General features: G+C 43.4%; 13 protein-coding genes across 13 annotated transcripts; 8 read left to right on the top strand and 5 right to left on the bottom strand.

Moving 5' to 3' along the window:
- Positions 1-389: 389 nt before the first annotated feature.
- V865_004771 (uncharacterized protein) lies at positions 390-1527 on the top strand (the record flags this gene model as incomplete). The annotated part of the gene is made up of 2 exons (XM_066228547.1): positions 390-533; positions 652-1527. 2 exons carry the CDS (start codon positions 390-392, stop codon positions 1525-1527), a joined length of 1020 nt encoding a protein of 339 aa, XP_066084644.1.
- A 415-nt stretch (positions 1528-1942) lies between these two features.
- V865_004770 (uncharacterized protein) lies at positions 1943-4493 on the bottom strand (the record flags this gene model as incomplete). Its single annotated transcript, XM_066228546.1, has 2 exons — positions 1943-2452; positions 2580-4493. The coding sequence occupies 2 exons, from the start codon at positions 4491-4493 to the stop codon at positions 1943-1945; spliced, it is 2424 nt and encodes an 807-aa protein (XP_066084643.1).
- Positions 4494-4925: 432 nt separating this feature from the next.
- V865_004769 (uncharacterized protein) lies at positions 4926-6452 on the bottom strand (the record flags this gene model as incomplete). Its single annotated transcript, XM_066228545.1, has 3 exons — positions 4926-5493; positions 5625-5865; positions 5975-6452. The coding sequence occupies 3 exons, from the start codon at positions 6450-6452 to the stop codon at positions 4926-4928; spliced, it is 1287 nt and encodes a 428-aa protein (XP_066084642.1).
- Positions 6453-7242: 790 nt separating this feature from the next.
- Positions 7243-10494, bottom strand: V865_004768 (uncharacterized protein; the record flags this gene model as incomplete). Its single annotated transcript, XM_066228544.1, has 13 exons — positions 7243-7590; positions 7652-7782; positions 7842-8096; positions 8165-8250; positions 8308-8955; positions 9018-9127; positions 9183-9301; positions 9372-9560; positions 9616-9754; positions 9811-9945; positions 10094-10243; positions 10315-10345; positions 10424-10494. 13 exons carry the CDS (start codon positions 10492-10494, stop codon positions 7243-7245), a joined length of 2412 nt encoding a protein of 803 aa, XP_066084641.1.
- A 358-nt stretch (positions 10495-10852) lies between these two features.
- On the top strand, positions 10853-12251 carry V865_004767 (sorting nexin-3; the record flags this gene model as incomplete). Its single annotated transcript, XM_066228543.1, has 5 exons — positions 10853-10883; positions 10977-11285; positions 11484-11686; positions 11860-11985; positions 12090-12251. 5 exons carry the CDS (start codon positions 10853-10855, stop codon positions 12249-12251), a joined length of 831 nt encoding a protein of 276 aa, XP_066084640.1.
- Positions 12252-12522: 271 nt separating this feature from the next.
- V865_004766 (uncharacterized protein) lies at positions 12523-13420 on the bottom strand (the record flags this gene model as incomplete). The annotated part of the gene is made up of 4 exons (XM_066228542.1): positions 12523-12834; positions 12975-13040; positions 13200-13256; positions 13358-13420. The coding sequence occupies 4 exons, from the start codon at positions 13418-13420 to the stop codon at positions 12523-12525; spliced, it is 498 nt and encodes a 165-aa protein (XP_066084639.1).
- A 414-nt stretch (positions 13421-13834) lies between these two features.
- V865_004765 (uncharacterized protein) lies at positions 13835-15348 on the top strand (the record flags this gene model as incomplete). Its single annotated transcript, XM_066228541.1, has 8 exons — positions 13835-14018; positions 14098-14120; positions 14211-14432; positions 14587-14635; positions 14715-14796; positions 14893-15014; positions 15144-15224; positions 15284-15348. 8 exons carry the CDS (start codon positions 13835-13837, stop codon positions 15346-15348), a joined length of 828 nt encoding a protein of 275 aa, XP_066084638.1.
- Positions 15349-15642: 294 nt separating this feature from the next.
- On the top strand, positions 15643-16463 carry V865_004764 (uncharacterized protein; the record flags this gene model as incomplete). Its single annotated transcript, XM_066228540.1, has 2 exons — positions 15643-16075; positions 16171-16463. 2 exons carry the CDS (start codon positions 15643-15645, stop codon positions 16461-16463), a joined length of 726 nt encoding a protein of 241 aa, XP_066084637.1.
- Positions 16464-16847: 384 nt separating this feature from the next.
- Positions 16848-17526, top strand: V865_004763 (uncharacterized protein; the record flags this gene model as incomplete). Its single annotated transcript, XM_066228539.1, has 2 exons — positions 16848-17199; positions 17333-17526. 2 exons carry the CDS (start codon positions 16848-16850, stop codon positions 17524-17526), a joined length of 546 nt encoding a protein of 181 aa, XP_066084636.1.
- Positions 17527-18569: 1043 nt separating this feature from the next.
- On the top strand, positions 18570-19393 carry V865_004762 (uncharacterized protein; the record flags this gene model as incomplete). The annotated part of the gene is made up of 2 exons (XM_066228538.1): positions 18570-19050; positions 19134-19393. 2 exons carry the CDS (start codon positions 18570-18572, stop codon positions 19391-19393), a joined length of 741 nt encoding a protein of 246 aa, XP_066084635.1.
- A 298-nt stretch (positions 19394-19691) lies between these two features.
- Positions 19692-20124, bottom strand: V865_004761 (uncharacterized protein; the record flags this gene model as incomplete). Its single annotated transcript, XM_066228537.1, has 3 exons — positions 19692-19803; positions 19898-20010; positions 20098-20124. 3 exons carry the CDS (start codon positions 20122-20124, stop codon positions 19692-19694), a joined length of 252 nt encoding a protein of 83 aa, XP_066084634.1.
- A 409-nt stretch (positions 20125-20533) lies between these two features.
- On the top strand, positions 20534-22942 carry V865_004760 (uncharacterized protein; the record flags this gene model as incomplete). The annotated part of the gene is made up of 11 exons (XM_066228536.1): positions 20534-20807; positions 20918-20984; positions 21049-21146; positions 21226-21252; positions 21310-21423; positions 21483-21545; positions 21624-21725; positions 21819-22055; positions 22109-22241; positions 22322-22614; positions 22845-22942. The coding sequence occupies 11 exons, from the start codon at positions 20534-20536 to the stop codon at positions 22940-22942; spliced, it is 1506 nt and encodes a 501-aa protein (XP_066084633.1).
- A 1398-nt stretch (positions 22943-24340) lies between these two features.
- V865_004759 (uncharacterized protein) lies at positions 24341-26729 on the top strand (the record flags this gene model as incomplete). Its single annotated transcript, XM_066228535.1, has 16 exons — positions 24341-24405; positions 24502-24514; positions 24596-24663; positions 24790-24841; positions 24904-24980; positions 25068-25114; positions 25219-25260; positions 25349-25395; positions 25455-25471; positions 25568-25653; positions 25725-25803; positions 25882-25982; positions 26056-26093; positions 26175-26270; positions 26365-26442; positions 26571-26729. The coding sequence occupies 16 exons, from the start codon at positions 24341-24343 to the stop codon at positions 26727-26729; spliced, it is 1065 nt and encodes a 354-aa protein (XP_066084632.1).
- Between the last annotated feature and the right edge of the window lie 320 nt (positions 26730-27049).

Raw genomic sequence — 27049 nt, 5'->3', positions numbered from 1 at the left:
TCACAAGCGTATGATTGAACAGGCTCAATTTGAGCGGATGGATGGATTTATTCGTTGTCAATGAGCAATACAAGTACTCTTCATCTTGTTCATTCACCGACCATCAGGAAGGTTGTTAGTTATCGTTATCTGAATCGTTCTCGTCGTCGTTAGTCACGTGACAGACACCACCCAGTGACGATCTCATTCGGTCCGACCAAAAAGAAAAGATGAGATGATACGAGTGACTTCAAACTACGAGGACTCCTGACCTTGCACGCAACAGCACAGGCCCAAGACAGTACAACTAGCTGTCTCGCAAGACCTCAGTCCTGACGTGTATCTGATTTTCCTAGCCCTAAATCCTTCTCTATCGATTTCGGCGAGGCCAGATCCCAAAATTGGATGAAATGCTGTCCGTCACCCGATCTACAACTCGATCATGGAGGAAGTCACCCATACGATTTATGAAGAGAGTCTTTTCGGATCAAGTGAGAGTGGAAGAACAAGATCCTTCGATACTGCTTAGAGAGGTAATGAGGAATGTCGCTCAAGTGAGTTTCACCATCCATCGAAATCTGATCCATTTTCATCATCTACAATTCTCATTTGCGCTACCTATATATACTCTTTATGAGGTACATAATTAATACCTTAAGATACCTTTCTTAGCCAGTAGCCATCGCCGTCACCTGTGTTCCTTCCACCTCCCCTTTACATGGTAAAGCAAGATACCACGGAGCTACCCTGACCTCTTTCACCTCTCTTACACTCTATCCTCATCCTCTCGTAGCATTTTCATTGAGATTACCATCCAGGATGGCAGATTGTCTTAGACCGTATAGGACACATGGAGATCACCAACAACCCAAACAACAGCAGCAGCAGCAGCATCCTTCATCAAATACAAATACATCACAGCAAGAGGCTATAATGAATGGATCATTGGAAAATACCCCAATTGTAAAAGGTATCACACTCCCACCCAAATCCGAATTACCATGGCCATTATCTAAATTACCTATGCCTGAACAACCTCCCGAATGGGCCAAAAGCTTATTCGCTCAGATACCTATACCTAATACACTAGGAGAAGATATTTCTCAGAATCCACTTCGATCTACCCCTTCTTTGACTTCGTCTACACCACCAAGGCAGCATAAAACAATCAACACCTCTCATCCTACGCCATTAACAATCTCACTCCTATCTAAATCAAATGAAACCATGGCCGACTCACTCTCCCTCCCTCGAACAGACCATTCATCAATATTTAACATGGAAGATACATGGACCACCCACAACAATCATCCGCCATCGCTGAAAGGGTCAATCGGTTCATTACAATGTGAGATCGTAGGTAGTGTCTTGCTTAAAGATCTCTGTGGGTCGGCTCCGATAGACGTAAAGGGAGGAGAAGGAAGTGAGATGTTTATATGTCGAGTTATAGGTGTGCATATCTCGGATGAGAAAGGGTTGGAACCTTTGTTACATTGGAGAAGGAAATATGTAGGAATAAGAGATGAGGGGGAAACAAGCGAGGTATGATTGATCATCTTACTACTCTCTGCGGATATAATGACATTACGACGTAATCCTCATGCTATCAATATGAACACATGCATAATGAATCGTTGCATCATATAACCTGATGTACAACCGGTTCAACCTGGATGAGTAAAATTGGAATTTAATACGATACATCGTTCGGCATATATGAAATATATACATGGAGTGAATATCTTGGTTGATACATATATACAAACATCATACATTGACTTCGTGTTTTCGTCTCGTCAATATCAAATTGGCAATAAATTCAAGAGCCATTATTAACATAGTACAAATTCTTCATTGATTTCATGCGTTCGTGATATTCGTATATTTCATGTCGTGGAATTATCCCTTCCGAAGTTTGAAGCTGGAAACCACCCAGACCCAAAAATGATACTTCCTTCCGGCATTATATCCTCACTCTCGTTCCCTTTTCTATACCCCAGAATAACCACGCGCAAGTGACCAACAACAACCCACCAACTTTCCAGCCCACCTCCCTCGCTACATTATCCCAATCCCATTTCCTACCCCATCTAAATGCTTCCCACGCACTGAGACCCTCAGGTATCTCCGGAGGGCCAATGTTCATCTTCCTTATATTTGGTGTTATATCACCACCACCCGCACCACCACCCGCAAACTCGTCCGGATCGGTTGGTCGAGGAGGCGGGGGGATGACATTGGACGTTACCCACATTTGTACTGTTCTAGACCAACCTGTCGTCACTCCTATGACGACCCAACATAGCAATAACCTATCGACACCAAGGAACCATAAAGTGAGATAGGTAGCGGGCCAACATAGACATTGGAGTGAGACCAGGCGAGTGATAGTGGATGGGAGGGAATAATAAGATCGCCATCGATGAGTGAGGCCGGTGGTTAGAGAGAAACAGAAATGAGCGGTACATATTGCCTGTGAGCATATGAAAAAGGATGTCAGCACCAGTGAGTCGGGGGGTTTCACAATGAAACGGAGTATGTACAACGAGATGAGCAGTTTTAAAAGGTACAAACCAAGTGACGAAGAAAGTGAAACTCACCCATGCAACACAAAGTCCCACATCACCTCTATCTACCTTCCTCCACTCACCTGGACTGCCCTCTCCTCCAGCTACGAGTCTCTCCAACGCTTCCCTCGTGAGGTCCACTCCCCAAGGCCATACATCCACCCATAGTCCTCCAGTGACCAGAGCCTCGATCAGAACACATATACCCCATAGGGAAGGTATAATAGCCAATAGTCGCAAGGGTAGCAATGTAGACTGCTGAAAGATATTTTCCAATTTATCTAATATCTTTACTCCTACTGCGCGACTTGACCTTGACTTTCCATTTGATAATCGATCAGGTGAATTCGTCCTATCTTCTTTGGTATCCAAGTCCATATCCGTTTCAGTCCCAGTCCCGATAGTGTTATCATCATTATCGTTCAGAGTCAATCCTAATCCCGTACTACTACTAACACTGGTACTAGTACTGCTCGTAGGCGAATATCTCTTATCACCCAGGAATCTATTCCTCAATCCTCCCGATGAAGAAGATTTGAATTTCGTCCGTTTAGGAGAGAACGTTATTGATCCCGATCCTGAACCAGAAGATGGTGAATGTGAATAATCATCATCTGCTTCTCCACCTGAAGAAGACGTATTATCCCTATCTAACGGTATAAACGGTCCGAATCCGGAAGGAGGTTTATTGCTGGGAAATATAGTAGGGGGCCCTTCGTCCTCTGATGATGAATATAATTGAGTCTGCCCGGAAGGAGTGATAGGTGACATCACCGGGAAGTATAATGGAGTACTTCTAGGTGAATCACTGGGTGATTTCCTGGAGAGGGAAGAGAGAGATTGCGAGGAATGAGAGCGAGAATGAGTAGGAGAAGCAGGTAACCAACTTTCTTTGGAATCCGTCGAAGGCTGAGCGGAGCCGTAAGGTTTGTTGGTAGATGGAGGTGTTTTAGTTCGAGTATTTGATGGTCTTCTTTTGATATCTCCGTTCCCACTTGGTATGCCTTCTGTCTGCTCTAGTCTTTGACCTTGACCTTGACTGATAGCTGATTGTTGTACCTGGCTAGATCTCCCGCTGCCAGCTCGCAGACCCTCGGTCCATCCTTCCACCCTCCTTGATCTCAATGCAGTCAAATCTGGTTGACTCAAACTACCTTTATTCCTACCTGGTCTAACAGTCGCATCGGAATCTATACCTGAATCTTCTCCTGCAATATTTCCATTTCCGTTTCTGTATGTGCTTGGATATACGTTATGTTTGGGTTTAGCAGGGATTTGTCGACCTTTGTATTTTGCAAATGGCGCAGTGGATGTTATCGGATTGTAAGAGGGTCGTACACCCGCGTTGTGGCCGGGGACAGGGACCGGGATGGGAATGGGGATAGTAGTTGAACGAGAGGGTCCTGCATGTTGCTGTTGCTGGTGTTGCTGAGTGATTTGCCAAGGTACTTGATTCTGATTACGTGTTTGATATGATGCGGAAGTAGGAGGAGAATGTGATTGTGAAGGTTGTATATGGTGTTGTATCTGGTGAGGATGTGACGAAGACTGGATATTTGTAGGTGGACCCATCAAGCCATTCTGAGATGCACCATATCTAGCTTGAGGTTGAAGCTGAGGTTGCGACTTATATTGATCCAATTGTATTCCATTTATATTACCTATCGGTGTTAATCCCTGTATAACCACCCTGCCATTCGGACTGGTAGGTTCTGATTTCGTGAAATATCCATTTTTCGTCGGTGATCCATCTCCGTTAGTACTAGAGCTGGTAGTGGTACTATTCAAAGTGTATGATCTTGATCTAGGAGATGAGCTGTACGACGAGCTTGATGAGGCGGCTGATTGAGGTAGACCGTGGAGAGGAGTTGAAGGTGAAGGTGATGATGAGGACAGTTGTCGCTGATGGATAGGTCGGGGTGATGAAGGTGAGCTGGTCAATGACATTGCATCACCGGCATCTAGTATCCAGTCGGAGTGTGTACCAAGCTTGTAAGGTATAGAGTATAGACAAGAGATGGGATGGTATGAATGTGAGAGTATACAAAGTTGAAGAGAGAAGAGATAGGAGAGAGGAGAAAGCTAATGTGGGTTACTTGCCAACCGAATTACCCGTTACTATCAGACGAATCACGTGGTGGTCAATTCATATACTGTATCCATCCATCCAAGAGTATATACATGAAATCTATCTATTCGACATGAACCTGTGTATCCATATACCTATACCTATACCGTATATGTTCCCATTCTATCCTTACAATGTAGAACCTGATTGAAGACAAGTAAAGAAAGAAAGAAAGAAAGAAAAAACCGAAATCGTACAACCCCTTGATATACTTACTATCCAAAATGTCCATGGTTTTGGTCTCGTTCATCTTATACCTCCTCACTTAGCAATCCCTCTCTCAATCCCGATTCTCTCATCTCCCTCTCCTGCTCTTCCTGCTCCCTCTGAGCTTTTCTTATAGTCTTCTTAGTCAAATACGTCAGATAGAAGAACAAAATTACACATAAGAATATCCCAATCCACGTTGAATACATCTTAACATCTTCTCTACTTGTATCCATCTCCATCTCTATATCGGGAGATTCTCCGGGATGATGATGATGTACATGATTATGGTTGTGTGGAGGCCACTGTCCCTCTTCGTCGTCGAATTCTTCTTGACTTGGTGCATGACCATGACCATGTCCATGTCCATGACCGTGGCCGTAAGCCTCCGATAAGTTATGTATACCCGCTCCGATCCATGTGTGCAACACCAGTTTGCACAAGCTCAGAGCGGTACATGCCGTATATGTCTTGAGGGATAAGGAAGGTGATGAAGCGAGGATCACGTTGAGGAGGTTGTAAGGGTATGGAGCGATACGGATCAGTAGCAAAAGATGAGGGTGGGAAGAGAGTAGGGATAGGAGGGTTGAGGAGGTCGGTGAGCATGATAGGCTGTGAGAGATATATATACATGTTAGCGAAACGTCGAAATAGGTTATTCATAATCTCGTAGCTGATATGACACAACCTCTTGACGATAGTCATCTGGTGATGAGATGATAAGATGAAAAAGGACTACTCACCATCGTCCAATGACATCCCTTAATTTCCACCTACTAATTCCAAAAACCAATACTGCCCCAACCAAACTCGCAGAATAACTAATGACGAAACCCGTCCATACGCCAAAGGTGTATCCTGACAGAACGATCAGAGTGGAGTATAATGGGATAGGGGGAATGGTAGTGATAAGGATGAGGAGGAAGAAGGTTAGGTGACCGTAGTATCCTTGTGATGATAGATATTGCGATAGGGAGTCTAGAACTGCAGCATGAGATATATCAGTATAGATGCTCCAAGTTGGATAAGAAAATATATGCGAAACAGGTGGATCTGCTCTTGAGATTGAACAGAGGTCAAAATCCAGACTTACAAGCAAACAACTCCTCCCTATACCAACCCAATACCCCCAAAACCAACAACGTAGTAACCACCCAACCCAATATCATCGATTTACCTAATTCTCCCTCACCTCTAAGGGAACATACAGATCTTGATTTATCCCACATCTCATTTAACGACAAGCTCACTGATCGATGACGACCCTGTCCATGTACCGTTCCTCGAGGCGTCGTATAAACATAATGTTGATGGGTTGGAGATTGTGATTCTCCCGAGGATGAATATGAGGATGGTTCTCCAACAGGTGGATAGGAATTATAAGATTTTTCTTCAACCATATCCATATTCATATCCATATCTAATGTTTTGGACTGTTGGTGAGTAGAAGTAGCGTAAGAAGTTGAAGAATGATTGAATGTCGGTCGTTTACTATTTGTTGATGATCCAAGTCCCCTACTTGCTATTTCAACTTCATGTGAACCGAAAAAATCACTCGCATCTTGATCCATCATCATCGTTGATACTGATGGGATATATACTCTTGATTCTTTATCTTCTAGAAATGATTTAGAAGGCAAAGATGGCACGTTGTCGAGTACTGTAGTGTTGCGAAGATACCTTTGGTAATGATAGATATATGATTGATATTGTTATTTCTCCAGAACGATCCTTATCGTTCAAATTGAAATCTTGGATCTTCGGATCTTGATCGATTCCTCACGCATCAATCAACCGATCGTCTATCTAGAAGCTAGAAAGTCTTCTATATCCCAGGTTGTTCATCTAAAAGAGTAGAGTATTCTCTCGGTTTGGTGTCCGAATTTCCGTTGATTTGTTGATTTGCTGACTTGACTTGAGAGTGAATGAATGATCCTTTATGTGTGTGTATGCTATTTCGCCCAGTAGTGTGAATGGTCAAATCATATCGAATGATAACAAGAAACAAGGTAACAAGTCTATAGATCTATCATCTATCATCTATCTCCCAGGTTATGTTACTACGAACAACTGCGCACCAGAATAACGGAATCAGCTTTCAAGATATGGATCCTGTGCCAAGAACGTCCTTTCGACTGCGCATTGGATGTCTCATAAAAGTCTGGATCTGATCACTCTGTCACTGGTATCACTCTACCCGGACACTCCGGACCATTGAATCCCGATAGTTATTCTTACCCTTACCACGTTCATGACGAGATTTGATTTCTGCAATTCACAGTTTGGCAACCACATGACTTACACACAATGCATTATAATTATAACATGGGATTGAACATATAACTATCATACTAGACCAAACTACACCCTCTCGTATACATACAAATAAGCTTTCTCCCTCATGTCTTCCCCACCCCCGGACCCAGCTCTCACAACTTTCTCATCATTAAACAATACCCATTCGTCCTCTTTCTCACTTTGTTGTGGGTTCCTAATCGTAGTGACATAATGTCCAGAATGCACTGAAGGTCCTTTGTGAGAGATGAAAGCTTTCAATCGATATTTAGCAGGTAACGAATCTGATCCTCCAATGGCATCTTCCGCTTTGACCTCAGACGAAAGAGCAGTCACACCAAGAGGAGCTGAACCTTCACCTTGATCATCTGGGTTGGAGAATAACCACTCGATGGCTCTTTCGGGATTACCATCCTGATCGAAAACATATCGTCAGTCACGCCGTGTATTGGTAGAGAGTTCTGTGGTCACTCACCGACTCCCTTAACGCCTTCCTAGCTTGATTAGCTGTAAATCCCATATCACTAATCATAGCAATTTGATCAGGCGAAGGTTCGCTGGTAGCTGCGTGAGAAGGAGCTTGTAGCTGTATGGGAGAGTCGATATCTACAACAAATAGCATCGTATTAGCTAGACCATTCAATTGCTCGGGTAAATTAACTGACCGGGATCTTCCATGTGTTCAAACAGCCAACCCATAGCCACTTCAGCATCAGAATTGCCAGTAGCCAACAAAGCCTTTTGACAACGGACAGTAGGGAATCCCATAGCTTCCAATTGAGACATGGCAGTAGCGTTGAAATCGGGTAGGGAAGGTGCGGAAGAAGTGGATTTGACAGTCATCTCCTCTTCTCCTGGTTGGAGACCCTGAGAAAGGAGAGAATCGAGAGTGAGAGTGTCGGGAACTTTGACGGGTATTTCTAACAACATATGCGTCGCCGGTCAGCTGGGCCATAAAAGGAATATGTTTTGGCTCAGCTGCACTTACCAAGCTTCGTTGGTACCCAATTGACCAGCTGGAACTTCTTCATGTGCAAAACCAAAAGTTCAGGGAAACTTTTGAACTTTGTTGATCTAGCCCAGCGCAACATCGGTCAGCTCTGTAAACTTGTTACACTTGAGCGAGCTCACTTTATAGCCGTTCTCTTCCCGCCACACGTCTCACATTCATACCCCTCAATGGTCTCTTCACCGCACAAAGCCTGAATACAATCTTCCAATTGTACCTCCTTCCAAACTTTTCTACCTTCTTCATCCGTACCAGCTTCGATAGCATCGACAGGTAAACTCGCCAGATCTACAGGTTCCACTTGTAATCCCACCTTCTTACATCCCGTACATTGTAATCTCTGCTCCATACCAAACTTGGTCATTCTCGTAGGTTCATTATCTTCAGTTCTTCCTTGTGATTTCGCTTCTGATCGTAACTTTGTAAGGAGATGTTGTAAGAACTCTTCCGAATCTTGTTGTCGCATCGTCGAAAACTCCTCGTGGCCTTTACCTATCAATGCCTTGAATTGACTAGGCTTAATCCCTTCCTGGAATTTTGGCGTTTCGGCATCACCATCGAAATCGGTCGTTGATGGCGGTGGTAGTTTGGCTCGATGCGAATATCGTCCAGATAACAGACCATCACCGAGTTTCAACATCTGACATTCAAGACATTCCGCAGGGAGTTTAGAGCAGGTTTGGAAGTGGCTTTGAGCGGTTTCAGATGTATAACGTGACCGATAAGCGGGAAGCGAGAAGAGAGTTTGAAGTACTGAAGCCATGTAACAACTACGAATGATGAGTCAGCCATGATCCTGAGATCTGCATGATGAACTGCCATTCGTACGGACCTGTTACCTAAATTCTTCAACCCAGTTAGGCCTTGTCCAAATACAGGCTCAAGCTCCTTCCCATCATCGCCAGTCATCGAGAAATCGAATTTGAGGTTTTGTTCGAGTTGCTGATATTTCATGTCAGTTGAATTGTACTTGGAAGGAGAAAAACGAGAAGCTCACCAACTCAGTCATTGATTTCTCAGTCTTGGTCTGACCCAGAACTTCTATGCCGAACGCTTGAAGGTGTCTAGGTAAATCCGGATCTACCTTCGAATCATCACAAGCATAACAATATATATCTATACAAACAGTCAAATCAGCTGACGTGCATCGCATACTGGAGATTCATGCACGGTACAGCTGACATACCTGCTGTACCCTCTGGTGTGATCGTACCCATCTTGACACCTAACATATGTCCAGTCTCCTTGAAATGCTCTAGAGCATGTCCATTCCCATCTATACCACCATACTGCTGTCTTCCGCAATTTGCCAATCCACACGTGAGACAAAGCCATAAATTCGAAGTGAGATCACAGGAAGAGCATTGAGATGGAACTGATCGGATGTAGAGGTAAGCTATGTATCGACATGTCCTCTATAGGAAACTTACCATGACCAATATTTATGACTGGTTCCTGATGTAAAGTCAAAGTATGTTCACAAGGTAATATCTCTTCTTCCCATGCTTTGACTTCTGATTGTTGTGCTGAAGAGAGAGCTTTCATTATACCTTCTACAACGACTTTGACCTAGAAATATATCGTCAGCTGATTTTTCCATGCGACCATATAAAAGATCAACTGACCTTTTCATCATCGGAATGTATAGCTTCTCCGACAGGTGAACAGCTAAAACATCGTAACGAAGTGGAAACGTTGTACAGTTCTTCATCTTTCGGAGCGGAGATAGCAAGTTTCTTCATTGGAGGTTCGGTCGAATCCTGCAGGATCACCACATCAGTACCTGTACTCCATTCCTCTCTTTCATGATCTGACAACTAGACTTGCCACCCCGACCCTATCACATCGAACATCACTCAACGCCACCCCTCATCACGCCATGTCCCTTACATAGGAGAGTCGACTTACCCTTTTCTTCCCCTCTTTCCTCGTACGTTTGACTACGACCCCAAGATGATGACCCGTCTTCTCCGCATGCAGATAAGCATGTCTCCTTCCTTCGCCGAAACACCCTCCGTTGAAGCACTGTAAGCAGACCAAGACGCCTTCTGGATCGTCCTATGTATCGAAGACCCACCGTAATCTATCAGTGTCTCACATGAAAGGTAGAGACGGGGTAGCTTACTCACCTGTCCATCGAAACAGAGCGTACACTCCTCTCTGATTAGGATGATCCATCAGTGAGCTACACATACCCGGGCGAGGGTGGACATCAGCATTTAGAGATTGATAGCTCACCTATGTACCTGCTGAGCCACGGTGGGCGATCTCAAGCTACCTGCTATGTTGTTGATATGTGGACAGCTCATCGTGTGTTGTGTTCTGGTAGAGAAGAAGGAAGAGGGAAGGAATGTTGAACGTTGGATCTATCTGTTCATCTTTGGACAGGTTACGCAGGGGTCTCCACCTCCACCTACGCTGTACACGTGGAAACAGAGGGAGATTTATATCCACGTCATGATCCAGTATCAGTCTATCCGGGCTGAGCCGAGTGAGTATTGAGTATAGTGTGAGGTGGTCATAGCGCATAGCACGATACCTAGTGGTAGTGGTAACATATAATGGTCTTCTGTGACTTGGCTGTAAGCTGCTTTGTCAAGTCATCGTCATCATTTATTCCAACATTATAACTATAATTGATCATCACAACAAGACCAGCACATCAAGATGAGTCAGTCACAGCCATACGAAAGCAATCGTACGTCCCACTCCTACCTTATATCTCCTGGCATCTCATCTCATTTCAGCTAATCTAATTGATTCCCTTGGATAACGGATGAATACAAAATAGCATACTACCAGTCTCCTCCTCAGCAACAACAACCACAACAGCCTTATCAGAACTACCAATCCCAAAACCCACAATCACCTTCCAACGCATCATCGCATCAAGCATTCCAATCGCCCTATAGTCAAACTTCCCAAGGGTTCAGCTCACCCCAGCAGGGTTATTCGAGTTACCCACAACAGCAACAACAACAACAGACTCCCCAGCAAGGGTATCAACAGTCACCACAACAGGGTTATGGACAGCAACAAGGTTACTTCGGTCAACCTGGAGGAGGAGCCGGGTATGGTCAGACCCCTCAGAGTCCACCAGGTGGGTTTCTCAATCTCACATTCAAGGCTGATATTGGTAGACTATCTATACCAAACACGATCTTCCTATTTTATTCATTGGTGGTTTTCATTCTGATGTCAGAATGGATAAAGATGATTGCAATCCCAACCCCCTACATCTCATCATACCTTGTCACGCAAATATACCTTGAGCTGACCTTCTTTTGATGTTGTGCAGTCGAAGTGACCCACTCCCCCTTTGTCCGAACCGACTCTTCAGCCCGATTGACCTTCTCCGAGATGGCTCGTATGGCCGGTCGGCCCCAGACGTTCGACGAGATGTACGCTGTTCCCGAAAGCTTTCTGGAGATCGAAATTAGGAATCCGATGACTCATGGGATTGGGAGAAAGATGTATACGGACTACGAGATTGTTTGTATGGTGAGTCGACGAGATGATATCATATCATGTCCATGAGGATTATCAGAGAAATATTGGTTAAGATCGAAGAATGGGATATATCCCTATCTCGTTCATTTTCTTTGGTTTTTTTTTTTTACTTTTCTTTTTCTATGTTCATGATGATTACTGACTCTGTGTTTCATCATCCACAGACAAACATCCCAGCATTCAAACTCCGTCATTCAGTTGTACGTAGACGATACTCCGATTTCGAGGCTTTCCGAGATATATTGGAAAGGGAAAGTACAAGGGTCAATATCCCTCCTTTACCTGGTAAAGTGAGTGTCGAGGATCTCTTCTTTTGCCTAGTTCAAATAAACCACTGTACTTTTGAAATTGATTGTGCTGATTTTGTATTTTGCTTAATCTTATCCTATATCAGGTATTTACCAATCGATTTACTGACGAGATAATCGAACAACGTAGAGAAGGATTACAGCGATTCCTAGAGATCGTAGCTGGACATCCACTGTTGCAAACTGGGAGTAAAGTTCTGTGTGCTTTCTTACAAGATCCTTCGTGGGAGAAGTCTCAGTGGGTATAAACTAAACTGGCAATGAAGGACATTAAAGATCAGGTTGAGGTCGACAGTATTTCGATCGTCAAGATGAGATCAGGATAATGTGGAACAAATTGGCGAATGACGTGTGATGGACAGATCGAAAGTAATTCTTAGAATATATCAAATAATGAGATGATGTAAAATTGTGTATATCTGTAAACTTACATCGTTCTCTTTATCATCATCATCATTACATCTCGATTTCCAGTCTACTCTACACACGAGGCAAAGCAGAGGGAAGCGCAAAAACATACTACGCCCTTTGAATCTTACTTTTCAATTCACTCACACTAACAGCCACACCCGCCTCATCATCATAATCATCCCATCTATCTTCGTTCTCCTTATGCAGTTCATCCCAATCAATTTCAAACTCCTTTCCTTCTTCTGATTTAGCTGTCCACCTACCTCTGAAATGGAATTCGGTGAATTCCAATCCTCTACAGTCTAATGATATCAATGGTTCGAAAGCCCCGTTGGTGGAGGAATAAGGTATAGGTGAGGTGGATTTTGATTTTGATTTGGGGGAGGGGTTAGAGGGTGCGAATGAGGCAGAGTGTTCTTTCTGCGAGAAAGAGATGGAAGGTTAGCTAGATGCGTTTCAGTCGCAGAATTAGATACAAAATTACGGAAGAGAACGATCGTATGTAATGGTGTACGTTCGATATGAGAGGATATGAATGGATGAATGAAGTTATGACTTACCTTACAATTACCACATCTCCATACGAAATGAGCTGAACCTTTTGATCCTGAAATCTCATGTTCTTCCTGTACGTCGGTAAAGAGCGATAACAGGATCAGCATAAGCGGATCTTGAAAAGTACAAAATCATCTTCAAAACTTCACTCATCCCCACACTCACTCGATCCCCCCTCTGCGCCTCTCTCTCGCTCTCAGATGATTTGTTGGATACTACATGAAACTTACCTTCTGATTGAAGCTTACTGTTTTGGGATGTACTTCCCTACATGATGAACATTGGACCTGCCAAAACAGAGAATGAAGATCAGTACCCGTCTACTAGCCACTGACCGATGACTCCCAAGTGTATAATCGTACAGTAAATGACATTCAGCTGGACTCACCGTGAAGAAATACTCGTAAGCTTCATCTGAGGGAACGACCTCTTTAATACCTTCCAATTCCATCGATACATAGACGCATAGTTTCTGGACTCATGTAGCTTGTCAGCTTACATGTATACCTCCCTGGTCAGAGAAGTGACCTTAACTCACGACCATCTTGCTTTAATCGGCGTGGATGTTTATAGACGATTGTATATCTCGATGACTTTGTAACGGCAGAGAAACAAGAGACAAGATAAGACGAGACAGGAGAAGTAACGGATTGGATAGCGTATTGGTGGAGCCCCATCCTCACTTTTAGCTTGGTTCTGATATCACCGGCGGTCATCCATCCATCCATCCATCCTTGTTGAGCAAACGTTGTCCTTGTATTCATATGACAAACAGAAAACATCATAGCATACCTACAGAACAACAATCATCACCCAACAGACTCAATCATCTTCATATTTGACTGAAACCCACTTGGTAACCAGCATGTCATCTCCAATGGACATCCCTCCTGATCTAGTCGGTCAATCGGGTCTATACAACTCACCCGATCCATTATTGCGTAGAATCAGATTAGAAGAACCATCTGGGAAATCCATCGATGATGTTGAAAAGTATTTCGACGGGAAGGAAGTTTTGGTTTTGTATGCTGGATCCGAATACGGGGAGAGTAAGTGCGAGCGAGCGGTTCGTATAGATGAATTTAAGTTCTGGTTGACTGATGCGATGATGATGATGATGCTGAGCAGATAATATAAGAGGATTTCATCGAGTAAGCTGATTTATGTCCATCTTCACGTGAGGACCAAGCACGATAACTAACGAATAAAATCGTATGATTCGTGTTATTTGGATTATATAGGACTTGACGACTTTCGCTCAGAAATACAAATCCTCCTCAGTGATCTACATATCAACCGACGTATTGCCCCAACAAGCCAATAATGTCCTACAGGGTAAACCATGGTTGAGGATGACCTTCTTTGATAATTCTGATTTCGCACCGGTTGGTGAGCCTGATGAAAAAGATTGGTCGGTGGGGTTGGAAGAGGTCAAGAGGGGAGAGGATTTCTTACAAGCTGGAGTGAGTGGTCTCAATTTCAGAAGCAAAGGACGAAGATACGAATACCAAAAGGGAAGGATATTGCATCAGATCAGCAATGCTTAGAAGTGGACTACCCATTGATGGAACGCGTAATAGAAACAATGACTGATGTTCTCCTTTTTATGGTCTTTAGGAAGTCGAAATGGGTGTAGAGACAATTCAGTTTGGACAGGAAGAGAATGGTAAATCCCTTCATCTTGTTCAGGATTACTGTCCATTATCCTGCGAGAGGAACACGATTGAGATTTCGGTTGTTTGTAGAGAACGACTACGTTCGACCATTATCGCGAGCGGGTTTAACCGTTCTCATGAACGTCTTCTCAACACCTAGTATATCGATATAGTGAGTCAATCTACATTGTACACTCACCTCAATTCGTTACACTGACGAAAACTTATTTGTTGTTCTTTCGTTTTGTTTGATTCCGATAACTCTCAGTCACCTCCCAACGCACTCTTTCCTAGCTAAGAACGTTAACATGTCATCGTTCAAACCTGAGAATATCGATAGGAATTATCAGGTTTGGAAAGGTGGCGAGAGCACCTCGGTGAAGATATCAGGTGAGTTGTTCTTCTTTCACTGATCCCAAACATGATTCAGGAAGAGTAACGAGGTCTGTGACATCCCATTGTTGGGATGTTGGTCACTATATGTACGGTATACTGATCATATCTCTTCGGGTGAAATAGATATAATCGATAAAATGAAATGGACGTTGCTGTTGCTGTTGATAGCTGTAGGATACCATCTGGCAGTACGAATTGGTGGAGGTGACCTGGTTACACTTTTTTGGCCAATGTCCGGAAGTTCACTGATACGATGTTCACAGAACAATACAACTTTATACCGAGAGTGATGGATGGTATAAATGGTAGGTTAAGCGGGAAGATATGATCCATGAAGTCGAAATGTGGGTACAGTAGAAGCAGATGATGTGCCACAGAAGAAGGATGGATGGATGGAATTGTGTAGGTAGTACGTACATCTTGTTTGTGTACAGTCATAGATATTCTTGTTGCCATCAACATGCATCGAGAAACGTCCCTTTTCTCTTTCTTCTTCTTCTTCTTCTTCTTCTTCTTCTTCCTTTTTCTGTTACACGCTATAAGAACAACCACAAGAAAACCCAGTCCAACATAATCTATCTCATCTCAACCTTTTCCTCCTATATACCATAATAACCCAACGATGCTCTCATTCTTCCTTCCCTTCCTCACCACCTCAGCATGGTCGTGGTGTATCTTCCACTGTGATCCATCTACTCCGTCAATGGTGGATGCAATGGTAAATATTAACTGGACGATCGTACCATCCTACGCAACGAATTTCTTCGAAAACATCATCCCAGACAATCTCACAGGCAGTATGGCCGCAGTCAACTTCACTCAAATCGATAACGTTCATATTCAAAATCATTTCAGAGATCGAATCACCGAAGTTGAAAATGTACTTGTTACAATAAGATGGGAAGATTTACCTGCGAATACGATCAAATGGGTAGAAGAACATCCCAAAGAAGATGCATTTATAGCTATGGATATAGGTCTGTTTATAGCTCCATGGTTACTTACTGAACCGGTTTTGGTTGGACTTGGATTTGGTAGACTTGGACCTGTTGCTGGTACGTCTTTTTATCTTTTTCATCTCGGTATGACACACAGGTTATCTATAAGACATGCTGACTAGGTTTAATAATAATGGATGATGTGATTGCAGGCTCAGCAGCATCCATCGCCCAACGAGCAATTGGTAAATTGACCGCACGAGGGTTTTTCGCTCACATCCAATCGGCAGGTATGAAAGGGTATGGTAAACCCGTCTTAGACCGGATCGTTAGGGGAGGTGCAGCTCTTGTGGGAGTAGGTTGGAAATGGCTTTGGGGAAAGAAGAATGATGGTGGGGAGGCAAGTTCAAGTTCTGCGTCAGTTGCGAGCGTAGTGGGTAAAGCTGTTTATGAGAATACCATGGGAGGAGGAAGGGGTTATACGGAGTTGAAAAGATTTATCTGACGAGTAACTTATCGTTGACTGGGTTGTGTACGTACAATAATCAATTGATATGAATTATTTCATCTTTATGCATGTTGATATGAACTTTCTGACTATACGATATGACATGGTCAGAGTACTGAGCACTGTATGCATTCATGTTTGAGGCAGATGCTGAGCTGATGTGATCAGAACTCAATGTATGGCACACACACGAGAAGCACTTTGATGTGTGTACAATAGCATGACCTTAACACGACTATTGTGTCCACCTTTACTTCTTCGTTCCTTCACTCATACTTGTAATCTCATCAATTCTACCATATCACTCATTCTCACTAGAAAGTTCTCATTTTCCAAGTCAGCCTTACAGAACCCCCACATAGATCAATCACGGTGATGACGATGTCCGACCGTAAAGAACCTTATAAAACCATTCTCAGCACCCTCCCTACCCTTCCGACTGCGACGATCATCGCCGCTTCTTCTGTCGCCGCCGCAACTACAGCCATCCCAGTGATTCACTCGGGCACTTCAAATATCATCGACAAAACCAATTCCGTCGAATGGGCAATCAACGCTGAAAAAGTGAAAGAGATGGTTCAAGAAGGTGGTAAAGCGGGATTTCAATATGCCAAAGATCATCCATACCAAAGTGCGGCTGGGGTCGGTACGATCGCTATAGTTGCTTGTCCCGGACTGGTAGTTGGACCGGCGTTGAACATGGTTGGTTTTGGAGCAGGAGGTGTCCAAGCTGGTAAGTAGTGTCTGCATAGGATTCTCTAACATCTTCAGAGTACCATGTACAGTATACGTTACTTACAATGATCATCAGAATCAGTCAAAATCTACAAAATGCAAAGTGAGCTGACAATATCATCTGTGATTAGGTTCAGTCGCAGCTGCCACTCATTCTGCTATTGGTAACGTCGCTTCTGGAAGTTTGTTTTCCATTTGTCAAAGTGCAGCGATGGGAGGTACTGGAGGTGCAACGATCAATACTGCCGTTCAAGGTACTGTATGTATGGCAGCAGGTGGATCACACATGGCTAAGAAGTACTGGAGAGGAACTAGTAAGCTTTGAGAGAGTCAGTATTGTATGGAGGAGAAAGTCTTGCACGATTTCGGGTTTTGCCACTGTAGCCGCCCATTTTGATAAGTTCAGTTTAACTAACTTTTGATATGAAAGTCTGCACAAAGTCTCACTTGTCTTGCAGATAGAGGTGAGAAATATCGACATTCAAGCCTCTGCTTGCTTCATGGCCCATTGTGCTGAGCCTGGAGGGTGCACACTAGAAGCCAGATTGTCAATAACCCTTAAAAGCGAGATTTACCGCACCAAAGTGACTGTGGCAGCCGTTCAGATCGAGCTTCCGTTGACATTTTGGCGTTTCTCTCCCAACACAGCTGCATGTGAGCTCAGAGGACTTGTACCCGCCCCATTCAGATGTACTGACGCAGTCTTAGCTGAAAAGTACATCTTCTTTGATATGTAGGATTGCTTGTATTACTGGTACCAAAAGCGACCTCTATGGTGGCAAAACCGTCAATCGTGCAAGACTTTCTCCGCCATACAATAATCATCAGTTACAGCAAGATTGGAGTTAGCCACTGATGGTTTGTCGTCACGACATATCGTCTTTGATTCCCAGTAGCTAGCTATTTTTTCCTGATTATCGATTTATGATGGGCGGCAGAACTGGATCATATTTGTGATGGTACTGTATATGCATCTATAGGTTATCTTCCCCACTTTGATGTTCAATCGTCAACTTCACTCCGAACAACAAAATAGATTTCATCAATTTCAATTCAGGAGGGACCTGTGATAAGATTCTCGTTGCGCCCAATACACAATCCATCGATATCGAATCGAGTCAATCGTTCGATTTCGATTTTTTTTTTCTTTTCTGACACTAGATTGCTGAGAATTCCTGTCCCTTTCTTGCTATACTGTATTTTCTAACGTATATAAAATTCATCATGAACTGACGTTTGAGGGATACCCGTCCCCCCCTTTTGTAAACTCAACCGACACCGACTCTACTTCGCGTTCATACTTTAGCTCAGGATGATCCCTCGTAAAACCAGTAATCTCAATTAGATCGTTTTCCCAATCGATACAGTATGAAGTATTCTACTCTTCTCTTACTTATAGCTATTCAAGCTCGTACCGTCTGGTCATTTACCTTACCATATGATTTCCTCAACCGACTAAACGATCAATTCACCCAACTCACCCCATCTGTCTCTTTAGAGGGTATTACAAAAGAATTTGATTCTCTGACAGTCGTCCTTCAACATCTTTCCAAGCCCAATTTTTATGATTTAATTCAAAGTATCGGGTATGATTTCAGATCCGAGGAACAAGGAGATGGAGATCATAACGACTCGGACTCAAGGAAATCAGATCAACATGAAGATGAGGACGGATATAGATTCTCTCCGAACTGGGAGGATTTACCAGAAGCGATCAAACAATATATCAAAGATCACCCATACCAATCTGTTTTCCACGTAGTTAACGGCGTGGTATTCTTAGCACCTGGATTATCTTGGGGTCCTGTACTGGGTTTATTGGGATTTACAGGTATTGGTCCAGCCGCTGGTGGGTATGATTTCGATTATCAGTATCCTTGTCATGATGCGTTGCTATATTGAGTGAATGAATGCGTTGTTTTCTTGACCAAGGTTCAACGGCTGCTTTCGCTCAATCTTGGATTCATCCTGTAATATCAAAAGGTATCTTCGCTACTTGTCAATCTGCCAAGATGGGTGGATACGGGGTGGGAATTATGAATACCGCTATCAGGACTGGGATGGGTATGTTCTCTGGAGCTTGTTGGGTGGGTGGCTGGTTTGATGGGCAGGCTGAGGCTGAAGCTGAAAGAGAGGAGGACAGGAAAGAGGATGAAATTGTCATTTTGAATGAAAGAAGAGTTGATCTATAACTTGCAATCCCCATTACCATCCTATCGATGCTCTAGGATATCTTCCTATCGGGATTTTATATGCTTTGAGCGTTTTCCCAAGTTAGTATAATTGGTAATTTTGTGGATAAACCATATTTTAGTACTATCATCCATGAATATCATATGCAAATGTCTTATATTCACAGTGAATTGGCAAATAATGTACATGATAATGGATATCTTACAATAAATACTCTCTGTCTCATCACACCTCAACTCCTCTAATAACCTAGATCATCCTTCTATTCCTTCGCATAATCGACGAAGCGCGGACACATCACACATATACGCCCACTGTGCAGAACAACGCTACTACTCCACCACCAGCTAATGCAGATGCTAATAGAGCCGTCGTTATTTCAGGGATGGGTACTTTAGATTTCGGTAATCTACGTTATATACCATCAGCTGTCATTCATCTCCCTATCGCTTCTTGGACATTGATAGATTGCTTTTGATCGTAATTGGGGAATGAGGACTCACGTTGTGAACAGGAAAGTCAAAGCGAAGAAGGCCAAGAGGAATATCAGGGCTATACTTGGAAGAAGTGATGTGGAGATAGGTGGTTGGAATGAGGGTAGACTCGAATGAAGGGTCTGACAAAGTGAGAGAGTATGTCGTCAGCTCGATGATCTTCCATTTGAACGAAGCTTGAAGAGTGGGTGAGATGTAGTTCGACTCACCTTTATCGAAGCGTACGTTTCCGACATCTTTCCTATCACTGTATTTCTTCTTCCTGGCTTTGGTCTGTATAGTTGCGATATGTCTGCTTTGAGGTCTACGCTGTTATGAGTTATCGTGATTATCCACGGACAGGTAATATGATGCTGCGAACATAAAGTGTCCTCGAACGTGGAGGTGCAAGAGGTGACCTTGAGCGTGCCTATTAGTTTCGGTGCACGCCTTTGTTAGTGTTTGATCGATGAATGCGGGGCCACGCGCACATGCCTGTTGACAGCTATTTGTACGCGGTTATTCGAGAAATCAAATGATAACCGTCTGTCTCTGTCCGAGCAAGAAAGTTAATAAACAGTCGTAGTACCATCTCAACGTTCTCACCCCCCTTATTATCAGAAGTAATGATGCTCGGTTCGAGGATATAACAACCCAAAGTGAAGAATGTCATCGTCAAACCACCTGGCTCCACCAGCAAGAGCAGAAACAGCTGTATTCCAACATTCACCTTCACCCGACTCAAAGCTTAAAACAGAGTGGGAACCGGGGTGTCAACCTGATGAGATATACGATCGGTATCTCCCTTCTTGGCGAGCATGGCTGAGAAGGAAGCTGGTGAAGAGGTTGAGGGAGGAGAAAGATTGGATGGCTGATTGGCAAAAGAGAGTAAGGAATGATGGGAGAGATAAGTTTTTCTATTGGACGGCTATCTTTGGGAGTGAGTCAAGGCTTTGAGCAGTATTTCGAGAGGTAGAACTAGTAGATGAGGCGATAATTGTGTCAGTTGTGAAGACATCGTAAAGCTAACACTTCGTTCTCCATGCCCAGCACATACATTCTTCATGACCTTCTTACCGGTACTGTTCTTCTTTGGTTTCCCACTAAAAGGTAGAGTGTGAGCTACTCCATCCCCTGTTGACTGCTCAACAAGATCCAAGCTCACATGAGAGTCGTATCAGACTACTTCACGTTGTGGGTATGGGAATTTACATATCTTCCTTTGCGAAAGATCTGGTGTGTACACCTAGACCATATAGTCCACCTGTGATACGTCTGAGTGAGTTATCCACGGTATACGCTTTTTTGTCTGCCTCTGCGATGCATGTGCATGGTAGCTGATCCTCATGAGTTGGTAGGTATGAGCACACATCACCATGAATACGGTGAGCTCGTTTCATGCATATCTTCCTGAATGCCTTTAGCTGATGATATTGGAACAGGCTTTCCTTCTTCCCATTCTACCAATTCGACCAGTATCGCTCTTTTCTTCGGGCAATGGTTGTACGAACTTCGAGGCCATGTTGGAATGCCTACGGTCATTGTTGGATGGATATGTGAGTGGTTATGCATGCTTAAGAAACGCACAGCACACATGCTTACGAGTGAGTCGTAGTCCTGACGATATACGCTTCCAGTGTGATAGGAGGAAGACTATATACGGGAATGCATTCGACAGGTATGTACTGCGATTACTTCTCTCTTACCCATATCCACCGGTAGACATGTATTAATAATATCATCTCTATACTCATAGCCGACATCATAGGAGGTGGTCTGATGGGCACAGCCTGCTGGCTATTATGGATATTCGTAGGAGATCAGACGGAAGCATGGGTGAATACAGGTACATGGTTAGGTAAGTTCTTCTCATCATCTCATTCTCTCTGACCTCAGTTGCTCCCAATGTCGAGACGAGAAATAATACTGAAATACTATACGTCCAATACAGTTCCCGGTATCACTGTCCCCCTCACCCTCGCAATGGTACATTACCATCCTCAACCGTTAGATGATTGCCCATGCTTTGAAGATGCCATTGCCGTCCTCTCAGTCATACTAGGTTCATTCTTGGGGCATTGGTGGGGAGTTATAACGAATCAAGCTGTACCAGCTCTCTTACAGCGAGAACCATTTGGTAGAGGCTTTTTCGTAGGTATTGGAATAGCTATTTTCAGGTTGATATTAGGTGAGCCCCGTGAAAACCCAAAGCACGGACATAGCTAATTTGGAATGATATAGGTCTAGGATTGATGTTCGCTTGGAGACTAGTCGTGAAAGCCTCTTTACTTCGTATACTCCCACCTATATTTAGGGTGATCTCGAAACTCTCGGGAAGTCATCTACCTACAAGAAGGTTCTACAAAGCTGCCACGTAGGTTTTGCCCTCTCTCCAACACTTAGCACTATCGACAATCTCTCAATAACATGGCTAATGAGATGAAATTGAAATAGTGATTATCAAGAAGTACCTACGAAGATTGCATTCAGACATATCCCTTCAGTGGTAGATCTCCAAATTGGTGAAACTGATTCTTCGACTGGTATCTCACCTGTAGATTCACCTTTGTTGAATGGGAAAGAATTGAAATCACCTCCTTACGCTGAGAGTGAAGGATTGAGGAAGAGGATGAATAGCAGTACTACTACAGAAAAAGAAAAGGAGAAAAAGAAGAGAGATGAAGAGATCAGAGTATTGATTAGGATGAATAAACGGAAAGGTGATAGAGCGAAGTATGATGCAGAGGGTGAGTTTAATCTTGATGATAGATTATGTTTTGGGATACATTGCCTGTCATTGTGAGAGATTCAAGATGGAGAGATTTTTATCTTGTCTCTGCTATTTGGTCATTCTCCTGATGCTGGAGTTGAGAGCTTCGAATCATTTCCTGTTGTTGTCTTGTGGTTGTGCATCTGCGTCTCTATCCGCACATTTCGGATGTGACCATGTGCTGACTTGTCAACCCTCTTTTCGCAGTCCTCACTAAAGTCGGGGTCTATACTGGACTAGGTCTTATAGCAACATCGTTCATACCCGTACTTTTCAGGCAGATCGAATCTAGGATATTTGGATGAAAGATTTTTTTTTTAATTCTCCCTCAGTCCTCATGCATGCCAACGTGGAGATCTACCTCGGCATAATTTTTCTTCTCAGTCCATCCAGCCTAGATCACGCATGATATACCGCCGCCTAGGTGTACAGGTCCCGGGGATACACAAGTACAAGTACAATGCGATCACCGAGGATTTTTGTATCTAGTTGATGCGCTTAGGCATCAACATTGTGGTCGAGGTGGGATAAGGGACGCAGTAAACTTTATTCCATCACGAAAGGTATGTCGACTTTTGATCATCAATTGATGGGGTTTTCGTCGATCATTCGATCATTCAAACTTAATGAAAACAACCCATCAACACACGTTTGGTATCGCATCTCAGGTTTGTCTACTCACAAATAACATTGCTGGAGAAGACAGCTGCACTTTGATCGATGGGAGTAAGACTGGACTACATCATGCTACCGGCCTCATCTACATGAAGATCCCTCTTAGGGTTAACTGAACGTATGGTATCCGTGCGATCATATCTAGGGAACTGACTTAGTTCAAGCTACAATGTACTTGTGGCACCTTGACAACCATCATCATAGACTGTACTCGTACTAAAGAGAAGATCTTTTTGGGCGATTCACATATACTTCCGACTCCCTAAATGGGATGTTATGGTATGTTATAGATCGTCTGAATGGGGACAACAAGGATTATAGGTCCTTTATACGTCCTATCGTATTCACATTTCAGGACTCAGCCCATCTAGTATTGTACCTTGATGCAGTACACTTTGATCCAAATACGGTATTGTCATGGGCAACAACACATACCAAGAGATTTAGATTCATTCGCCAAGTTCAACATCAAAATCGTCACTATGAATCGACGAACCGATGAACCGATGTCCCATGCGATCACAGATCTCAATATAACTACGTACGCATACCATATGGTGTGATGTGCTTGGTAACGGGCGTGAATTGAACGACGCTCTGATTGTTAGGTCCTTTAACCATTTTTTGCTTCTTTGTTGATGATATTTTCAGCTAGGCAGTGATCAAACTAGAGAAATCACGTTGTCAACTCCGTGGCTCTCGCCCCAACAATACACACCTGATACGCAGATAACAGAAAAGGATAAAAACGAAACCTACGGATGGAAGAGGAAAAAGAAGAAAGAAAGAAAAAATACTCAAGAACATTTGATTTAAATAGTCAAACATTCATTACCTCTCTTTTTCTCTTCCTTCTCAACAACCAACATCAAGGCAACGCGGTGGACATAGCTACTAGTATCACCTTCGAAAGTTCTCTCTCATCTTCAAATTGAGCTTCAGCACATGTACCACGATACATAATTCACTTTCTTTACAAAACTTCTCCGGCTCATCCCAATCAAGACATCAGTGGCACTTTCATCAAGATGAATATCAACGCTCAGAAAGATAAGATCATTGATGGGTTTGATGAAGCTGCTGCTAAGGAGTTGTTCGCCAAGGACGCTGCGAGTTTTTTTATCCCTTACCTACCAATAGTTTGACAGTTCATCCGGCTGATCTTGTTTCCATACCTTGTTCTGAGCAGAGATTCATGCTTCGTAAGTGTTTCTTGTACACTAAAACACTTACAATATCATGGTACATTAGGCTGATTGAGGTCTTGGCTTTAAGAATGTCAGATGGCTTCTTTGATCATTGATACGTTCTTAGCCGGAGTACTGTTATTACAAGTCATAAGTTATTTCACGTAGGTTTATCTACAGTATTGTAATACCTCTCTTCTTTTCTTTTTTTCTTCTTATACCGAGTAATCTGGTTTCCATTTCCTTGTTACTTTCTAAGCTAGGATAGCTAATCATTTGGTGGGGTGTAGTTATCAAAGAACAGACAAACTCTACACGAAAGGTGTGGTCCTCTGGTGTTCCGTAAGTCACTCTTCTCTCTCTAAAACAATCACGGCTGAGGTGTGGAGTTATGACTGGGGTAGTTATGGAGTTTCACAATCACCTGTTATTACTGGGTTTATATGTCATACCTCTTTGTGGACTCTTATGGTTTATGGTTGTGAGTTGTTCTTGCCCCAGCTTAAAGTTACGATACGGCACGGTGATGAGACAGAGACTCATATTGTTGCTCCTTGTGTGTATTTAGACCCTGGCTCGAAGTTAGATGGTTGGCGATGATGCCTTTATTCGATGGTATGTCCAAACCCTCCTCAATAGCTTCGCCACAGTCAGATTCACACATCCTTATTGTCCGACCGACTAAAATGCTGAGATCATAGTATGTTTTCCGCCTGTAGTCCTCTGTGTCTGTGTTGTGCAAAGCTTCTTCGCCTACAGAGGTAAGTAGGCCCCATTCCACCAATCGATACTATACTATACCGTACTGTGTTGTCTGAGAACATTGCTGATCTGCTGTGCCACTTATAGCTTATCTCCTCGTACGAAGAAACAAATTCATCTACGCCATCATCATGGTGAGTGACTTTATCCTATAGAGTTCTATGATGTCGGACTGACTCGCATAATATCATAGGCATTGATCCTTGCTGCGTGAGTGTACATCCGACAACGAGACTCGGTCCTCTTTCTTCGCTTACCATGCACATACGAAACTCCTACTGAGTCATATCCAATCATACATTATAGCGCTGGCGGTGGTATAGGAGTTACTATAGTCTTCGGCTCACAACCCAGCTTACTGGGTGCCGATAAATCCGGACCAACTCTCATAAGTGAGATCCAGCTACAGTTTCCGCCTGTAAGATATTGGATCGTACGGCTGACATTTGATACTGGCTTTTAGCTTGGACTGCCACGACTACCGCTGCAGACGTGTTGATAGCTGCATATATCCTTTGGGGTTTGCTTCAATCCAAATCTGGGTAAGTTGACAGTTGTCGACTATTGTGGCGCAATACTTGGTCTAACATGATCCTTGTTCTTTCCTTTGAATGAGATAGCTGGGCCCACACCGATCGAATGGTCACTCGATTGATCAGGTTGACTTTCGAAGCCCAATTACCACCTACTTTCCTCGCTCTGGCATATTGCATCGAATGGTGTAAGTGTTTTCCCCATAGCTGATATGGACGGACCAGAGGACCTCGACTGAAAAATGATGTGGATATTAATAGCTCAAACTCCCTCGTCATTACTTGGAGCTGTATTTCAAGTAAGTTTATCCCTATTCATCTGTCTCCGATTCTACCCATACAGCCAGTGCTTCACATTGATCTATTTGCGACTCTCACAGGCCCTTCAATCCAAAGCATACACTATCGGTTTACTCTTCACACTGAATGCGAGGTTGTCCTTTACGGTCAATACGACAGATACCAAATCTGGAGCTGTAAGTGTTTCTTACACATCCACTTTTACTCCTTAACCTACCTAGCTCGAAGATGGTTGTTTCGAGTCTGATTTGCATTATGTCATTTTCATAGGCGCCTCAGGTATACGCTATGACAGATCGCAAACCCACTCAACTGGAAGTAACTGTCCAACAAGAAACATACATTCATGTGAGTAGCCAATGACAACATCGTTATCACTTGCCTCAGGTTTGAAGTCCCCAGTCCCGGTGACATGTTACATGAAATCTGGTTTGGCTGACTGTCTCCTCCTGCCTCTGTCTCGATGCGATGTTCAGGACGATGTTTACGCCAATAACAATAACAACCAGGTCAAGTCTACGAAAGGGCACGTAGCCAAATCAGACTCGTTGTCAGATTACGACGATAATTCTCATACTGTCGGACATGAGAATGGAAGTAGAGCGAGATTGACTTTTCCCGAAGCTATGGCTTAGAGTTCCGATTAGCTCTACAAGAAGAGAGTAAATACAATAGGAGGCGGAGGTGTCCTTTGGATAGACGGTGTTGAACAGTGTCGCAAGAGGTGGAAGATAATGAATGCGGAGATATTCACGTGGGATGTGGATGTGGGGAAAATGCGTGGAAGTCGTGTGGATAGTCTATGTCCATATCGGATGTTATTACATGTCATACCGGAATTTGTGAAATGAGAGGATGGATATTATGGGCGCACAAAAAATCAAGAGGAATCTTTATAAGCTGTACACGATCCTTGCATATTTCGGGTGGTACAACAAGGGCTGAACAGTACAAC

The sequence above is a fragment of the Kwoniella europaea genome, chromosome 1, assembly GCF_036810445.1.
Source record: "Kwoniella europaea PYCC6329 chromosome 1, complete sequence".
NCBI classification, from domain to species: Eukaryota; Fungi; Basidiomycota; class Tremellomycetes; order Tremellales; family Cryptococcaceae; genus Kwoniella; species Kwoniella europaea.
The sequence above is the reverse complement of the archived record's forward strand: the minus strand, read 5'-3'. Positions and strand labels throughout refer to the sequence as shown.